This window comes from Pinus tabuliformis, chromosome J (assembly GCF_031772625.1).
Source record: "Pinus tabuliformis cultivar Carrire ecotype Pingquan chromosome J, CPIR1, whole genome shotgun sequence".
NCBI classification, from domain to species: Eukaryota; Viridiplantae; Streptophyta; class Pinopsida; order Pinales; family Pinaceae; genus Pinus; species Pinus tabuliformis.
The window spans coordinates 1,567,649,892-1,567,666,838 of NC_142295.1; the positions used below are offsets into that span (position 1 = coordinate 1,567,649,892).

Here is a 16,947-nt window from a genome sequence, read left to right on the forward strand (position 1 = left end):
CTGCAAATTCTGGCATTTTCCTTGAAATCTTCCTCATTCGCTTGATCTGCCCAAGATTTTTTTTTTCAACGAGATTCCTTGTGATTTTTGGAGATAATCCATTTTCCATGAGGGTTTGCCGCTTTTTTGCTAACGCTGCATTCGGGGGATCTTTATTGGCAACCAGAGGATCCACATTGGCAAGTGAATTTTCTTGCTTAGTTTCTGTTGCCGTGGCTGTGGTTTCTTTGACTAAATTTGCTTCCTTCTTGTCTTTTGATTATTTCTTGCCCTGAAGCTTTTCTTCTTTGAATACCGTATAATGGTCACCTTGTGCATTGTGAAAATTCCAATACTGAAATCCTATTGCAGCAACTGGAAATTATTTTTCTAAGTGTTAATTAATTTTAACAATTTATTTGCTATGACAAATATCAAATAAATCACACTGCAACCTTCACAAATAAAACTGCGGAAATAATAGCACTGGAAACTGAGAAAATACTAGCACACACAATAAAAATGACACGGTTATTTTTGGACAAATGTTCCTAGAAAAACCCAACTCGGGAAAATTGGTGTAGCCACTGAGGGTTTTATTATTGAGCAGCAGTGAGAAATTCTGAGTACAATAATCTGGATGTTGAAATTTGGCAATCGTACAGAGAAAATACTGGCAAAAATATCTACAAGGAATTTACCCTCACTTTGGGCAATTCCGACACTGGACTGCCTCTGAAAAGTTAACTTGATGTTGCCTGAACTTTTAAAATTGGCAACTAGGGTCAAATTCCACCTTGGGACAACTCATTTGATGAAGATGATGATTGCATTAAATTCCTCTTTTCGAGAGGACCAAAATTGATATAAAGATCATCCAATTTGGACAAACATAAGTGTGTTTTTGAATTTACACCCACACGTGCAAATTGTTCAGGTCGGCTCATCATCATGTAGGCTCATGAAGCCTAATGGACGTGACTCTTCACCCTCAACGACTTGTATAAATATAAGTGCCCTCTCACCTCATTTGGCATCATCATCACTCACACATTCTTCTCTCTCCTCCTCTCATTGTGATTCAGGTGGATATTGGTGGCCACCCGCTAATTCCACTTGGATCCCCTCTAGTGCTTCTTTCAGTTTTTTCAGTTTCCTTAATTATAGCATAGTTTACTATTTTTAGCAATTTTGCGGGTCCTAAACTTCCAGAGCCGTTTTGAGGCCCTAAACGACGTTTTTGGGAAATCTACTGCCAGCGATTTTTTTGTTTAAAAATCGTCTTTTCCGTCATAGTCCTCGGAGAGATCTTTCCAGCGGGCTATCATGCGCGTCAAACAGAGATAATACGACCAATTCGCGACCCCGGGAAGTTGATGTACCAACTTACCCAAAAACGGGGCCCACAATTTGGCGTTTCATCTTCTAGGGTTAGGTTTTGGAATGTGAAGGGTTTCCATTGTTTCTCAGAGATAAGCTACCATCGCCCTAGCTGGTTTATTTCCATTTCTGGTTGTAAGCATATTTCAGTGTTTTCCATTAGTGAAGTGAAGTATTATTTCCGCTGCATCTTTGTGTATATGGTTATCTCTGTAATTTGTTGCGTTCCTGTTTAAGTCTGGATCACATTGGTTCGTACAACATTAAACATTCTCTCTCTCCCACACGTGTGGCACAAGGAGGACGAATTTCTGGACAAAATTACAAAGTCGAAAATTTCAGACTTTTCTGCAGTTTGACCAATGTTGACTTTGAATTTTTGGGCATCTGTCGACTTCAATTTTCATGGTGATTATCTGTCTCAGCAGGCCGCATTTTTGGGCATAGAAAACGAGGCAAAAGGAGGACTTTGACCTGCGTTGACTGCAGGGTTGTTTGACCACAGGTTGACTTCAGGTTGACCAAATTTGACTATAGTTTTGTTGACTGTTTTGGGCTGAATTTGACCAACAAGGAAGGCCGAATTTGACTGAGGTTGACCGAGCTCAAGGAGGCAAGTTTGACTGTTGCGTTGACCATCTTTGACTTTTTGGTTAGGGCTGAGTTTGACTGCAGAATTGACAGGGTTGTTTTGACTGTGATTTGGAAGTCAATTTTACTTTTGTACTCTCTCTGTGTTGAACATTTGATATAATAATAAGAAGAATTGATCAAAGGGTTTTCCCCACATTAGGGTTTTTCCTTGGCATCCGCCAAATTTGGTATCCTCTTGTCTTGGCTTGTCTTCTACATTTTGTTTCATGTTCTATCTATTTTTATTGTCAATGTGATTAATGGTTAATGTGATTGCTGTTGGAAAACTAAATTGAAATTGTCATTGGGTTGCTAAAGGAACATTGAAGTAATTGTGCTAAGCATAGAACATACCATTGTTAACTAAAATTAACATGGTATCAGAGCACAGGTGAAGACAAATCCCAAGCAAGAGAGAGAAAAGCAATCACTAAGAGAGATCTGTTGGACAAGACTATTGGACTAATGGCTACTACATCTTACTTCAAATCTAAGGATAAGCTCAAGGATAAATATGACTATCATGCATAGAAGATGACTTTGGACTTGACTTTCGAAGAGCGGATGCCATGGACTATGTGAAGGGAAGAGTGGTGGAGCCTCCTTCAAATGCACCTGCTGCTGCAAAGACTAAAAACATGGAAGGTGAGGTCAAAGCTAAGAAAATTATCATAGACTCCATTCAAAAGCATTTGGTTGCCTATATTTTTGATTTGGGAACATTTAAGGAGATGTATGATAAGCTGGTTGGATGTTCAAAGTAAATAATGAAAATCAAATCCTCTTTCTCAAGAACAACATCAAGATGGATAAGGGAGAGTCTATCCAATCCTACTTCATGAGGATCACACAAATCAAGAATGACCTTCTATCTATTGGAGAAGTTATTGCTGACAGGGAGCTCACTCTCATTGCACTTGGAGGTCTTCCAAGATCATGGGATGTGTTTAACACAACCATTCTCAACAATGACATGATTCCTAGTTTCGATGAATTATTGGCTAGATGCACTCAAGAAGAGGCAAGGATAATGGAGAGAGACAAGCCCTCAAATCGAAATGAACCCGCTGCCTTTTCCGTTGATGCTAAGAGGAAGAATAATGTTGGTCCAAGAAGACAAGGTCAAGGATTCATGCAGGGATTCAAAGAATGAATAAAAGGAAGGTGCTACAATTGCAACAGGTTTGGCCATTATGCTAGAGAGTGTCCTCACAAGAAGGATACTCCAAGGGATGATGATAACAACAACAACAACAACAACTACAAAGGCAATGCCAATAAAAGGAACAAGAAGTTCAACAATAAAGGAAAAAGGAATGCTCCCACTGCTCGATATGGAAATGGTCGACTTCCTACAAGGACGAGAAATTCCAGGTATGAAGAAAGTAATGTTGTAGAAAAACAAAAGGAATTTTATCTTATTTCCGCTCTATCTACTGCCTCTCCTCTGGATACTTTGGATCATTGGTTGATTGATAGTGGAGCCTCAAGGCACTTCATAAGGTACAAGGAGGACACCTCAAATTTGGTTGAAAAGAAGACTAATTTGGAGATCATACTTGGAGACAATGACACCTACCCTGTTAAAGGGATAGGTACTGTCACTCTTCACTTAAATCAAGGTCAAACCATTCATCTACAAGAAGTATTGTATGTGCCCGATTTGAAGAAGAACCTGGTGTATATTTATGCAATGGAAGATAAAGGCTTCAAGGTAGCATTCATTGATGGAAAGGTACGTATTTGGCAAAAAAACCCTAAAGATGTATTTACACTTGGAGTTAGGGTTGAAGGTCTCTATCAAGTTGGAGGAAGTTCTTTGGGAGCCTTAACTTGCGATACTTCTCTTTAATTTGAATTATGGCACCGGAGATTTGCTCACCTTCATTACAAAGCCTTAGGGTAAGGAAGATGGTGAAAGGTATGCCTGAGTTCAACATGAATCATGAAGGAGTTTGTCAGGGTTGTGTAGCTAGGAAACTTACAAGGGGACCATTCCCTTCAAGTGAAAGCCAACTACTGATATTCTTCAAATGGTCCATTCTGACCTATCTAGTATGTTGCCCGTAACATCATTGGGAGGGTACTTATACTATGCAGTTTTTGTGGATGACTTCTCTCGCAAAACATGGATCTATTTCTTGAAGAAGAAGGATGAAGTGTTTAAATGGTTCCGTTCTTTCAAAGCCTCGGTGGAAAATCAAATAGGGAAGAATATCAAAATATTAAGGATCGACAATGGAACCAAATATGAATGAAATGAATTCAATGACTTTTGCAGAGAGGCTGGCATTAAGAGGAAGACAATCGTTCATACACTCTGAGCAAAATGGAGTTGCTGAAAGAAAGAATCGAACAATCATGGAAGCCACCCATGCCATGCTACATGATCAAGGTCTATCGAAGTTCTTATGGGGAGAAGCTCCAAACATTGCCGTATATGTTCTGTTGTCGCCAGGATTGTACAAGCACTGACAATGCTCAGGACAGGGGTTGTCACTCTGATCTCCGCCCACTCCATTCTAGCTGTCTCCCAACAACTGACTATGGGGGGTAGTCCCTATGGAATGAAGTGAAGGAAAGCAAGTTGAGAATCAACTTACTTGGGAGACACAGATGAGTGCAACCACAGAGGCAGCCAATGGGACCGACAGGAGAACAGTCACAGGGGCCGAGTACAGTGACTAGGACTAGTATTTCATCAAGTGCAACAGATCCTGGGAGTTCTCAACAGACAAAGCAACAAAGTCAGGATGAGGAGGAGTTGGTTGAACCTCCCACCACTAGTGGTCGAGCCAACAAAGAGGTTCGTCAGGCATTGAGAGATGCAGAGGAGTTTATTGGAACTCCTAGGACGAACAAAAGACAATGCAGACAGCTTGATAGGTACCAAGCATTAGTGGCTCAGGTTGCAGAACCTTCCAACTTTCAGGATGCCGCACAATATCAGGTGTGGGTAGATGCCATGGTAGAAGAATATAGCTCTATCATGACAAATGATGTTTGGGAGGTGGAGCCAAGGTTTGAAGACAGGTCAGTTGTAGGTTCTAGATGGATCTATAGGATCAAGTATGCTGCAAATGGCAGTGTGGAAAAGTACAAGGCTAGGTTTGTGACAAAGGGGTATGCATAGAAAGAAGGGATAGATTATGAGGAGACCTTCGCCCCAGTTGCCAGATACACCTCTATCCTATCAGTTATGTCCCTAGCAGTTCTGGCAGATTCACCAAATGGGCGTTAAGACAACGTTCTTGAACGGGGTGATAGAGGAAGAGGTGTACATAGAACAACTAGAGGGCTTCGAGACTCATGAGAGGTGCACTCATGTGTGTAGACTGAAGAAAGCTCTATATGGACTCAAGCAGGCTCCCAGGTCATGGTATGATCGGATTGACAACTACTTGCAGCAGATGGGATTCATCAAGAGTGACACAAATCCCAACCTTTACTATTTGATGGTAGAGGGTGAGCCACTCATCTTAGTTTTGTACGTGGATGATCTCTTTTTGACAGGATCATCAAGGCTCATAGAGGACTGCAAGAGGAACTTGGCAGCAGAGTTCTATATGAAGGATTTGGGGTTGCTGCACTATATCCTAGGATTGGAAGTGTTGCAGAAGGATGGGGAGATCTTCCTTTGGCAAGTAACATACGCTACAAATATTCTGAAGAGGTTCATAATGCGGGATTGTAGACCCATGTCTACGCCCATGATCACCAACTGGAAGAAGATAGATGCATAAGATGATAAGGATGTCGACCCCACCAGATATTTGCTTCACAATCAATACTCAATCAGTTCATGGTAGAGCTAAAGAGGGTACATTGGGCAGCAGTGAGGCATATTCTGAGGTATGTGCGCGACACAATCAAGTATGGGTTGAGATATACCCGAGGGGGTGACGTCAGACTATGTGGGTTCACAGATGCAGATTGGGCAGGCAGTTCAGTAGACAGGAAAAGTACCTCTGGGTACTGCTTCAGTGTTGGATCAGGGATGGTTTCATGGTGCAGCAGGAAGTCGATAGCTCTGAGCTCTGCAGAAGCAGACTACATGGTAGCAAGCAAAACTATGTGCAAAAGCTATATGGCTTCGGAAGCTGCTAGTAAGCTTGTTCAGACAAAGAATGGAGGCGACTAGAGTCTATTGTGATAATCAGAGTTACAACAAGCTCTCTGAGAATCCAATGTTTCATTACATGTTGAAACACATAGATATTTGGTGTCATTTCATCAGAGACTGCGGACATTGTGGGGCGGTCTAGCTACAGTATGTTCCCACAGAAGAGTAGGTTGCAGACATACTCAAAAAAGCTCTAGGGAGAGCTAAGTTCATCTATTTTAGAGAACAGATGGGTATGGTGGAGAACCCATTCCAGTAGCAGGGATAGATTTTCAGTTGCAGATGTGGCAACAACATATGAGAGGAAGTTGCGGTGCAGATGCAGTGTTGGCAGCAGTATGGTAGTGTCAGCAACAACACAAATGCAACATCAGAGTTGCACAATAGTTGATGGGAAACAACAGTGAGACATCAGTAGCATGACAAGAGGTGATAATGAAACATAGAGTTGTGACAGGGTGTGCAACACTAGAACACATTCCTCGCTAAGAGGGAGTGTTAGTTTTTGTAGCATTTAATGTGTTCTAGCCACGAAATTTGGCGGAGAGGCTAGAATACATGAGATCTCCAAAACCCAGAAATTGTTTATGGAAATTCCACCTAGAAGTGTCTCAGTTAGATTATTAGCTATTTTTTAAATATTTCCTAAGTCTAAACTTAGGGAATATGGTTAATTAATTAGTGTTAATTGAGATAAAGTGAGAATCATCTAGAAACTCACACGGATTGATCCGAAAATGATCTGAGCTATTGATTAAAATTTGGCCTTTGCCATTGGAGTCCTAACAGAAAGATATAAGAAGGGATTGATGTGGGATGGAGAACACACCAGTGCAGATACTCGGTTACCCAGGCAGTTAGATTTTCTTAGTGGCAGAGATTCAGTAGAGAAGATAGAGCTAGAGGGTGACTAGCATTGTTTTAAAAAACGGCCGGCTCGGAACCGACTCGGCTGAGTTGGTCCGAGCCAGGCCTGAGATTTGCAACTCGACCAAAGAACCGGTTCGGCCGGCCTGGTTAATACCGAGCCGGCCGAGTCTGTATCAACTCAGCTGGGTTACGTACAGCTGACCGTGGACTTAAAAGAACGGCTTTTAAAATTTTTTTTCACCCTCAGATCGTTTCTCTTCTTCTTGCCTGGTATCCCTACTCTCATTTGATTTGCATTCATTGTCTTTTCCATGACAAATTGGACCCTTTCACCTTCTGTCCCACATGGCTATGCTACCATGTTTTTTAATTTCAGATTTCTTGTGCTTTATTTATTAACCTATCACCTCTTCCTATGTTTGTACTCTTTCAAGTTTTTTATTTGTCTGTTGTCCAGTTTCTATCTACATTTTTTCACCATCAACTGTACATTCCTCCTTATTTGGCTCCGGTGATATTAGTTTAGAATGGATCGACTTTTATGCAGTTTTGGGTGTGGTGTAGGATATGACTTTATCCTATTTTCGAAAGTGTACTTTTTATTTGTCAAAGATCAATGAAACAGGGAGTGAGATCTTGGTAATGGAATAATCTTGTATCTATCTTATTACACTTTAATATGAATTCTTATTCTAATTGGTGTATCACAAAGCCCACAAAGTGGCATTAGAGCTTACATTTGTGTGATCTGGATTGGATCTTATATTATTTGTCATCTATCTTGATGTTTTCGGAGTGGAAAAAAACTGGAGGAATTGGATTGTAGGGTCACTCTAGAGCCATTTTGAGGCATCCAACGACATATTTTGGCGTCAAAACTTCCTTAGTTTTAGCTCAGACCCCTTGATGCTGATATACACTTAGAGACCTTTCAATTGAAGCTCATATACAAAAATGGATATATTCATGAGCCTACTTTGATCATATGTTGTCTTCCATCTATATTCTAATGTTGTGTGTTTGGAAACATGAATGAAAATATTTAAAATTATGTTTTTTTATAAAAAAATAAATAAATATTTAATGTATTTTTTATGACTGAGTCATTGAAATCGAGCTGGCCGAGTCGAGTCGGAGTCGACCCTCGGCCGAGTCGGAGTTTTAAAACATTCGGTGGTAGAGGAGGTTAGCAGTATTCCAGTCCCGGGAAGAGGCAATGAGAGGAAGGCCGAAATCCCCAGAGGCTTTGCGCAGAGGGTGGTGCAGAAGGTTCAACGTGTGGCTAGGGAGGCAATTTCGATGGCAAAAATTCGCTGTGGGGTGAGAGAAAATTCTCACAATAATTTTGCCAGTATTTTCCTCAGATTAGATTGTCGATAGAACATCTAAATTATTGTACTTAGATTGCTGCTGAAGAATAATAATAAAACCCTCATCTGCTGCACCAGTTTTCCCACGTTAGGTTTTTCCGGGGATAATTGTCCAAAAATAACTGTGTCAAAATTCTATGTGTGTGCTAGAATTTCTCAGTTTTCAGTATTTTATTTTCTGCAGTATTTTTATGGTGAAAATTGCAATTGTGATTTTATTCATTGTTTGCCATAGCAAATAAACTGCATAATTTAATTTACAGTTAGGAGAATAATTTCTAGTGGCTGCAATAGATGAAAATTTCACAGAGATTGGTAGCTTGTGAGGTACTCCAAGCCCTAGGGTTTTGTGTTTGGAGGAAGGAGCTCCACAATTATGCTTTGTGGGCTTAGAACCCAAGCTTGGGGTTTTGTACCCAAAGATGTGGGGCCAAAACCATGAGGAGCTTCATTGATTTGACTTATGGAGATGATAGAGGACCCTAAAAGGAACTAGGGGTCACAAAAATAATCAAAGTTGGAGGTCTACAAAGAGAGTTATGAATTTATTTGTATGCTAGTGGGTTTGCAAAAGGAAAAGTTCAAGTCGGCTAGGGTAAAGAGCAACCCTCATGACAGTTAGTGTAAACCCCAAGAGATGCATATAAATATAAGGGCTCGTTGAGGAGGAGAGACACATCCAAAGTGCATCAAAGCATAGCAATACATCATCTGAAGCTGGCCGTAGAGCTTAAGAGCCAAAAGGAGGAGGAAAGGAGCAAGGTTTGTCTCTTTCTATGACTGTTTGGGAGGGCCGAGTACTAGAACCAAAAGACTGAGGCTTCAAGGAGAATTTCTGGGCTGTTTTGGTGAGGATTTGTGGTTGATTTGGTCTCTGTTATAGGGCTGCAGGAGTTCTGTTTAGTTGCAGGGAGGCCGAACCCTTTTAGGGCCACCTAAAGAGGGTCGTGATCCCTGTATGGTGGAGCAGACTGCCCAGATTTGAGAAAGAAGGGAGGCCACAATTGTTAGAGGGCTAGTTGGCCATATGAGAGGGCCAAACATGGACTGTTAGTAGCCCTAACCAGTTAGCCAAAACTACAACAAAGTACACCAGTTCAGGGGCAAGGAAAAGAGGTATGTGTTTATGTATTTAAGTTATTTTGATGCGAGTGGATGGAGACCAGATTGAACAGATTTGGAAGGGCACTTGTGGACTGTTGGAGGGTAGTGAGAAAGTGACCTTATGTGCCCTAAGTGCAGACCTTAGGAAGGACACTAGGTTTGCTAGGAGAGGAAAAATTGTTGAGTTCATTGACTGATCTTTGAAGGACTAAAGAAGGAGGTCTAGAGGAGCAGTTTGTAGCCCAAGTTCATTGTTGGAGGACTTCTAACAATAAGTGGTGGTAACCCTCCTGCCCTAAGTTTGTCTTCATTGGAGCAGCGCAAGAAGACAATAGTGGGAAGAAGTCCCTAAGTAGCGTAGGAGCAGCAGTGGGCAAAAGGTCTCAAAGTGTTGTGTCCTTGAAGGACTAAGGAACAACTAGTGAGTGTGATGATCCTATGTGTTGGTTGTAGATGGACTTATGATCAGTTCGAGGGCAGATTGGAGAGACGAGTTCAGTGACCTAAAGGACCAGGACCATTGATAGAGGCAGGAGCTGCAGAACAGGAGCGAAGGGCCCGCAGTGTCTTCAGGGTACGACAAAGCAACTGTGATTGTGCACTACATCAGCTAGATCGTCAGTGTATCTTGTTCTTGCATTCTTGTACTAGTAGATTTACTGTTGTATATTGTTTCACTGTGCAAAGTAGTTTGTTATGATACTTGGATTGGTAGAGTCAGTGATTGTAAGATTCTAACTTAGACTCCAGTATTGTGGAAAAACAACATAGAGTAACAAAGGGAAGGCCAATTTCCAGGTAAAATAACTGAAATTTTCCAAGGCTGAGAGTCTCCAATGGACCGAGTTCTTTAGGGGGCTGAAAATCCAGGTTCTATTGTGCTGTATTTTTCTGTGTATTCTTTGAGGGTCATTTTCCCTGATAGGGGAGCCCTAATTTTCCTGAGTTAATTAAAAGTGAAGGAGAAGTTGTTGGGAAGCATTTTTGGCTGTTTCTCGGTCGCTGATTTTCCTTCTTTTATGTCTGCTTCAAATTTTATTTATGAAGTTATAATACCAATATATTTATTTTCAGCAGTTTCAGAAAAAGATTTTTCTGGGTGAAATAATTTTTGGATATAAAATAATTGTTGAGAAAAATAAATTAGACCTTGTATTAAAAATTAACTAATATGTAGATATGCTTAACCAAGTGTAATGTCCTCTCCAATTTGATGGGCTAATGGGGGATGAAGTAGCCTATTCGACCTCATAGGCTATAGTCTTGATAAAGGGGTAAAAGTTAAAACCCAATTTTTTCCAATGTTGCGGCAGCACTGGGCAAAAGTTGGGTCAGTTGGGGCCAAAAAACCCAAAATTGGGGGTTGCAGCCACCACCCCTCACATTTTGGAGCCTATGGAGAAATCTATAAATAGAGAATCATCAACAAATTGGATAAAAAATACCTATTTTCTTGAGCTATGGCTCTGAGGCTTTTAAGACCCCCTTTTATCCTACTAATTTCGGTGGTGAAAGATTCCATCCTAGTTAGTAAATTTCTTCTTTTTCTTTCTCTTGTTCTGTTCTCTACAAAAGCAGGAAAAAATCTTGGAAATACTGGGGGGGTGAATCAGTATTTCTTATTTTTAATTGTTTTAGTGATTGCCAAAAGCATATATAGATATGTATATGTATACACAAAACACAGAAATCAACAGCTGGAATAAATGCTTTTATTAAACCTCAATACATTGCAATGAAATAAATACAATATAAGTATATATCTGACTGTGAATAGTTGCCAAGCTCCAACTTGGACTTCAATGAGGCTCCAACCTCTAGAGCACCAACTCTGTTTTGCCAAGACACCAATCTTGGACTTAGGAGCACAAACTCCCAAGGACTTCAATCCTTCCTACTTTTGTTACAATCAGTTTCCAAGCTCCAACTTGGACTTTGGTGAGGCTCCAACCTCCAGAGCACCAACTCTATTTTGCCAAGACACCAATCTTGGACTTAGGAGGACCTACCCCTAATGACTTTAATCCTTTTCAGTTCTGAGGCTCCAACCTCTTGGGCTCTAACCCAACCTTGGTATAAACTGGTATGCTGCTACACTCTGTTCAGCTGAGGTTCTCTCACTCCTACTCTCCTGCCTCTGCTGCTTTTGCTGCCTCTACAGCCTCCGCTGCTTCTGCAGCCTCTTTTGCCTCTGCTGCTTTTGCTGCCTCTACAGCCTCCGCTGCTTCTGCAGCCTCTTTTGCCTCTGCTTCTTCTACTACCTCACACTTTGGTCCTTCGCCACCATAACAACAGCCCCAACAGTTCTCTGTTTTTACTGTTTTATACATTCCCATGCCTTTGTCCATTCGTTTCCGCTTACACCGCCTCTTAGACTTCCTCAACGCTCGCTATCATTTCCTCTGTGCTCGCTTGCTTCTTCAGCTTCCCAGCGTTCGGTTTCCTCTGTCTATTCGTGCTCACAGGACACATTGATTCAATGGCGAGGACCGAGTCATACGCAGAGGACACATATTCAGAAAACTGTAACAACGCTCCTGTTTTCTCATGATAGTAGGCATACACAGGGATGGCATTATTTAACGGACCTGCCACGTCCTGATCGCAATTGCTATCAGCTTGATTCTAGTCTTCTGAGCTATCGTTCAGGCCTCCTGAACTATCGGGAGCGTTATTGTATTGCATTTCTACCTCCAAACCCCGTGCAGGCCAAATATCAATTACACAGGAAATATGAGCAAAAATAGGTGAAAGTGCTAAAGGGCAGACTTCAAGGATCATTGCACCCGTATCTATACCTATGTCGGGTCCGCAGTGAAATTTCAATAGGCAGTCGCAACATATGGTCGATGGCCGATGGTTGATGGACGCGATAAGACATTAAGCCAAATCGCAATATAGCATCGGGTCCGCTCTTGCAATTGCAATCGGCGCTTGGGTGTGGCAAGGCTTCATAACATATGCGATTGTGACGGATGCGATATGGTATTAAACCATAGTTAATGTTCTCGTCGGGTCCGCAACCTTATCGCAGTCAGCGCTCGCAAGGAAAGGGCCGCTTAACACTGTATTACCTCTGCTTCGAATTCCCGATGCGATAATCGCTATTGGCGATCGCAATGGTCCACTTGACACTGTATGACTTCCCTCCCGAAGTTCCGATGCGAAATTGTGTGCCAGACCTGATACAACTCAACATTCCCGTGTAGAAGGTTTCAAGTCCACTTTCCGCCTTCGATTGTGTATTTGCCTATGTACATGCCTTAGCCTCCGTTTGCGCCTCCGATAGTGTTAAACACATATATGCATAGTTTTTTGCCGCCGATAGTATCAAAGCATACATATATGGGTTTTCTCCTCTGATGGCTCCCGATTGCGTAATCTGCTTCCTCTGATGCTCTGTCTACTCCTTTGTTGCTCCGATGGTTGTTTGCGTCCTCTGTTTGCCATGTATGCTCCTCTTCTTTTGCATATATATGGCTTCTCTTGCTTTGATATGCCTCCTTGCTCTGATATGTCTATTTCCGCATATATATATATATATATATATGGCTCGGCTATCCTGATGGCCTTGCTCCTGTCTCTTCATGAATCTGCTCTGCATCCCCTTGGCTTCATGTCATCCTCTAGTATCCAGAATATTGCCATATTGACATCAATGACAACCTAGGTCAACAAAAAATCATCTAGCAGAAGGGCATCAAACTGGTGGAAAGGTCAAGCAAATTTTGTGTGACTGTTCAGGATCTTTTTGGTGTCTCTTCTCCGTTTCCAATGAAGATTTGTGGGCAAGTTGCAGAGGGTTTCACAGGAGCTTCCGTGAGGCCCTTCGGCCTTCCTGAGGCCCAGCTCGCCCTCCCTCATAAAGGCCATTTCTTGGTCAAATTCTGAGGTAAACAGCGCTCTGTTATGCAGGGTTACCCTGGACAGAACAACGGCTTTTTCCCTGAAGCAATCTGAAGGTTTTTTGAACAAGGATGAGCATCATTTCAAGAAGTATCGAGTTTTACCCTGAGGCTATTTGGAGGGTTGACATAGATCTGTGGCAGATCCGGAGTTCCCTGAAACAATCCAGCAGTCCTCATGCCAGAATTCGGAGGAGTTCATGAGGAAAATCAGAGGCAGACCCACAAAAAGGGTTTGAGCATCCTCACACACAGATACATTCTGAGTCTATTTGGTATCATTTCTGGTCAAGGAATTGTTCAAATCTCTGCGGATTAGTCTAGGACAGTTCGGCTCTCTGGTTAGGGTTACTTATCAATCAAGATCTGTTGAATTTTGGGACTGTACTGAAACTATTGGATCTGGAACTTTACTGGAACTGTTGAACGGTTAAATCATAGTTACTATATTAAATGTTTTATTGTGTTGATTGAAGGAACAATGCTATTTACATCTATATTATTGAATGAACTGTTTGTATCATTTCTGAGCCAAAAAGGATTTTGTTGAAACCCTAAGTTACCATAGGGTAAAAATTTCCCTTGGATATCACACCAAGGCAAGATCAACAAACAGAAACATCCCACACTCATGATCTCATGCATATTTGGTGGTAGCAATGTTAATTTTGTAGAGCTTGTGAGGTCACTCATTATTCAGAATTAGACCATTTCAACATTCCATTGCACACTTTGGCACATGCTTAAAGTCCAAAATTGAATGATGAGGTCTCATTAGTGAAAGCGATGGGAAGAGGAAGGTCCCACATAAGGATAGGGAAGTAGCCAATGGAGTGAAGAGACCCTTCATGAAGATGTTTCCAGCTATTTCACAAACCAAGGTGAGGGAAGATTTTGCTAGTTTTGCCACTGGATTGGATAGTTTTTCAGACATATCATCTTTGGATGAGAGGAGGACCATGAACCTGGTTATATGGTGGATTTATCATGGGGCAAATGATATACATTTACAAAACCTTGCCACTCATATTCTCTGACATATGTCAAACTCTTTATTAGCATAAAGGAACTGGAGAACTTATTGTTTCATTTATTTTGTGAAGCGCAACAAGTTGGGTTCATTGAAGGCTGAGAACCTTAGGTCCTGCTACCTATTCAAATTATATTTTTATCGTTTTTGATTTGAGGAAGAGGATATAAATACCCTTCCGCTATATGTTTTCCCCTTTTATTTATAGATGTAAATATATTTATGTAAATAAGCAATATTTTACCCATAAAATAACAGGTAAAGGATCTTGTCTATCTGCATTTGAATGTGTCTTGTAGGGGTGAAGAATATACAAGTGGGCCTCATAAAAAGTGGGATATGGATCCCGATTCCTTAGACCAGGAACTCTCTTATGCTACTCTTAATATTGATGGTCACGAAACTGTAACCTCTTCTTCCATTCCAATATGCATTGATGAAACTTGAAGCTGCATCTTGTTCTATTTTTGATGATGATGATGAAGATGAAGATGAGATGGATATGCATTAGGGAAAAACTGGCACATATAGCTTCAAGCCTTCATATATAAAGGCTGATTTTGAAGATATAGCCTCATCTTTTTTTTCCTAGGTAATATATTCCAGGGAAACCCCAAGGTAAACCCTAGATCCTTTAGGGTACAAGGCTGTTTCAACAACAGGGATGAAAGCTGTTACAATGATATATTCATTATGAGCTCAACATGTCACCTATGAGAATATAAACTGGGTGGGGAGGATAACACATCCTCGCACAACCACTTGGGTTAAGACCCAATTGGCTATACATAGCCTCATCTATAAACACTGCTTTTGGATTTTACATAATGTAATCATCTATGAGAGTTAATATAGACATGGGTTTCTGTCTAAATTGTCATTATGTGTATCATTCTTATTTCTTGCAAGATAATGCGTTATATTAAAAAAATTCTGTTTTTTCAGATATATTGTATTTATATTTTTCCTATATCTCATTTTCAAAATTTTTTGGGGTCACGTTTCCACAGTGTTCCCGTTTTTGAAACCTGTATCTGTTTCCGAATTTCATGCAACTGGTGTTTCAAGACACAGATACAGCTTGTTGAAGCATTTCTTGGCTGTCAGAGTGCTTCTTGCATTTGAGAACAGGGTAGAATCATTTAATTTGTTTCATTGGTCTAATTTCTGATGAATTCAGTATCTGCGTTTAAGTTTGTAAGGATTTGTTTACTTCTCATTTCTTGGATCATTCCTTCATTTGTTGCATATTGGGCAAAGGATAAGAACAAGCTTAGTCATGGATTTCCATTTTTCAGAAATTGTAAATTATGGAATGGTGATATTTTGTCTGTAATAAATAATGCTGGTTGGAATTTATATATGGTATTCATTCATTTCTTGCAGTCAAAGAACATTATCGTTTTACTGCCTTTGGAGTCTTGACTAACATGGCATATTTGTGTTTTATGTGTGCTACCTTGGAGTTTTAATCTACCAGCGATTCCAGTGCTTTCAATGTGAGTCTTTTTGTCCTTGTTGCGCTTTATTGTTCATATTAATGTAAAGTTTTAAACAGTCTTTTCATGATTTGCAAAGCAGCTATCCATCTTAGAGAGTTTCCATCATGCTTTCTCTTTTTTGGTTTTTTTGGATCTATAAATATCTAGTTATTTTCTTTTTTATTCTGTAAGTGGTTTGGTGATTGAGTTTCTTGGCTGAAACGTTGTTGCAATCATAAGGAAAAAATGAAAATTTCTTGCCAGGATCATTATTACAAATTAGGAGAAAATTACATAAGCCTTGTGCAGTGGTCATACAATCACAAAATACTAAAATACTTATTGAATTATTCTTATTATCCCCTTACTCTTGGCCCATTATGTTTTGGTGGTATATGTCATTTCAGGTTTTTGACTAAACTTTTCACTGAGGATCTGCCTCGTCTATTTGTTCGGCCAAATAAAATTGTACTTAATTTTCAAAAGGGGCAAGCGGTGGGTCCTATCTCAAAGGATTTAAAAACTGGAGTTATTCAAGAAGGGAACAAAGACTTTGCTGGAGAGTTATCAGTCACATTGGTAGATGCTCGAAAGCTCGACTATGTGCTTTATGGTATTCCTTCTCTTTTAGATTATTTTGCTCACTCCAGATCAGTTCATGCAACTATTTTTTAACAGGCTATGGCTTTCAAACCTTCCTCCTGAATATGCCTTATGGAACTATTCTTTAATATTCTTTGAAAAATACGAATCTCAGTTTGAAAAGGATATATAATATATATTCTTCCCGTGTTTGAGTTTTTCATCAATGCAGGTTATGCACCTTTTCATGCTAGTGAGAATATTATAAATAGTAACAAAGTTGAGTTGTGTTTAGAAGCAGTAGTTATTATGGTCATCAACTGAATTTGCAAAGGGTCATTATATCTGCACACAAAACATAGGCCCAAATAATGGGTACAAACTGGCCCTCTTCTTTCAGCTTTGCTAGCTTCTTACACCGTTTTGTGTACCTGTACTCTATATTTTATGCTTTTCCTACTAGCTCTCTTAGCTTTCTTAACTATATGCA

General features: G+C 40.4%; 1 protein-coding gene across 3 annotated transcripts in view; it reads left to right on the plus strand.

Moving 5' to 3' along the window:
- Positions 1–16,947, plus strand: part of LOC149233479 (uncharacterized) — a 107,831-nt gene that overhangs the window by 9,974 nt on the left and 80,910 nt on the right. For all 3 annotated transcript variants that reach the window (XM_089379769.1, XM_089379767.1, XM_089379768.1), the window contains 2 exons: positions 15,875–15,893; positions 16,283–16,488. In XM_089379769.1, coding sequence (XP_089235895.1) covers positions 15,875–15,893; positions 16,283–16,488 — 225 coding nt within the window. The remainder of the gene's footprint in view (positions 1–15,874; positions 15,894–16,282; positions 16,489–16,947) is intronic.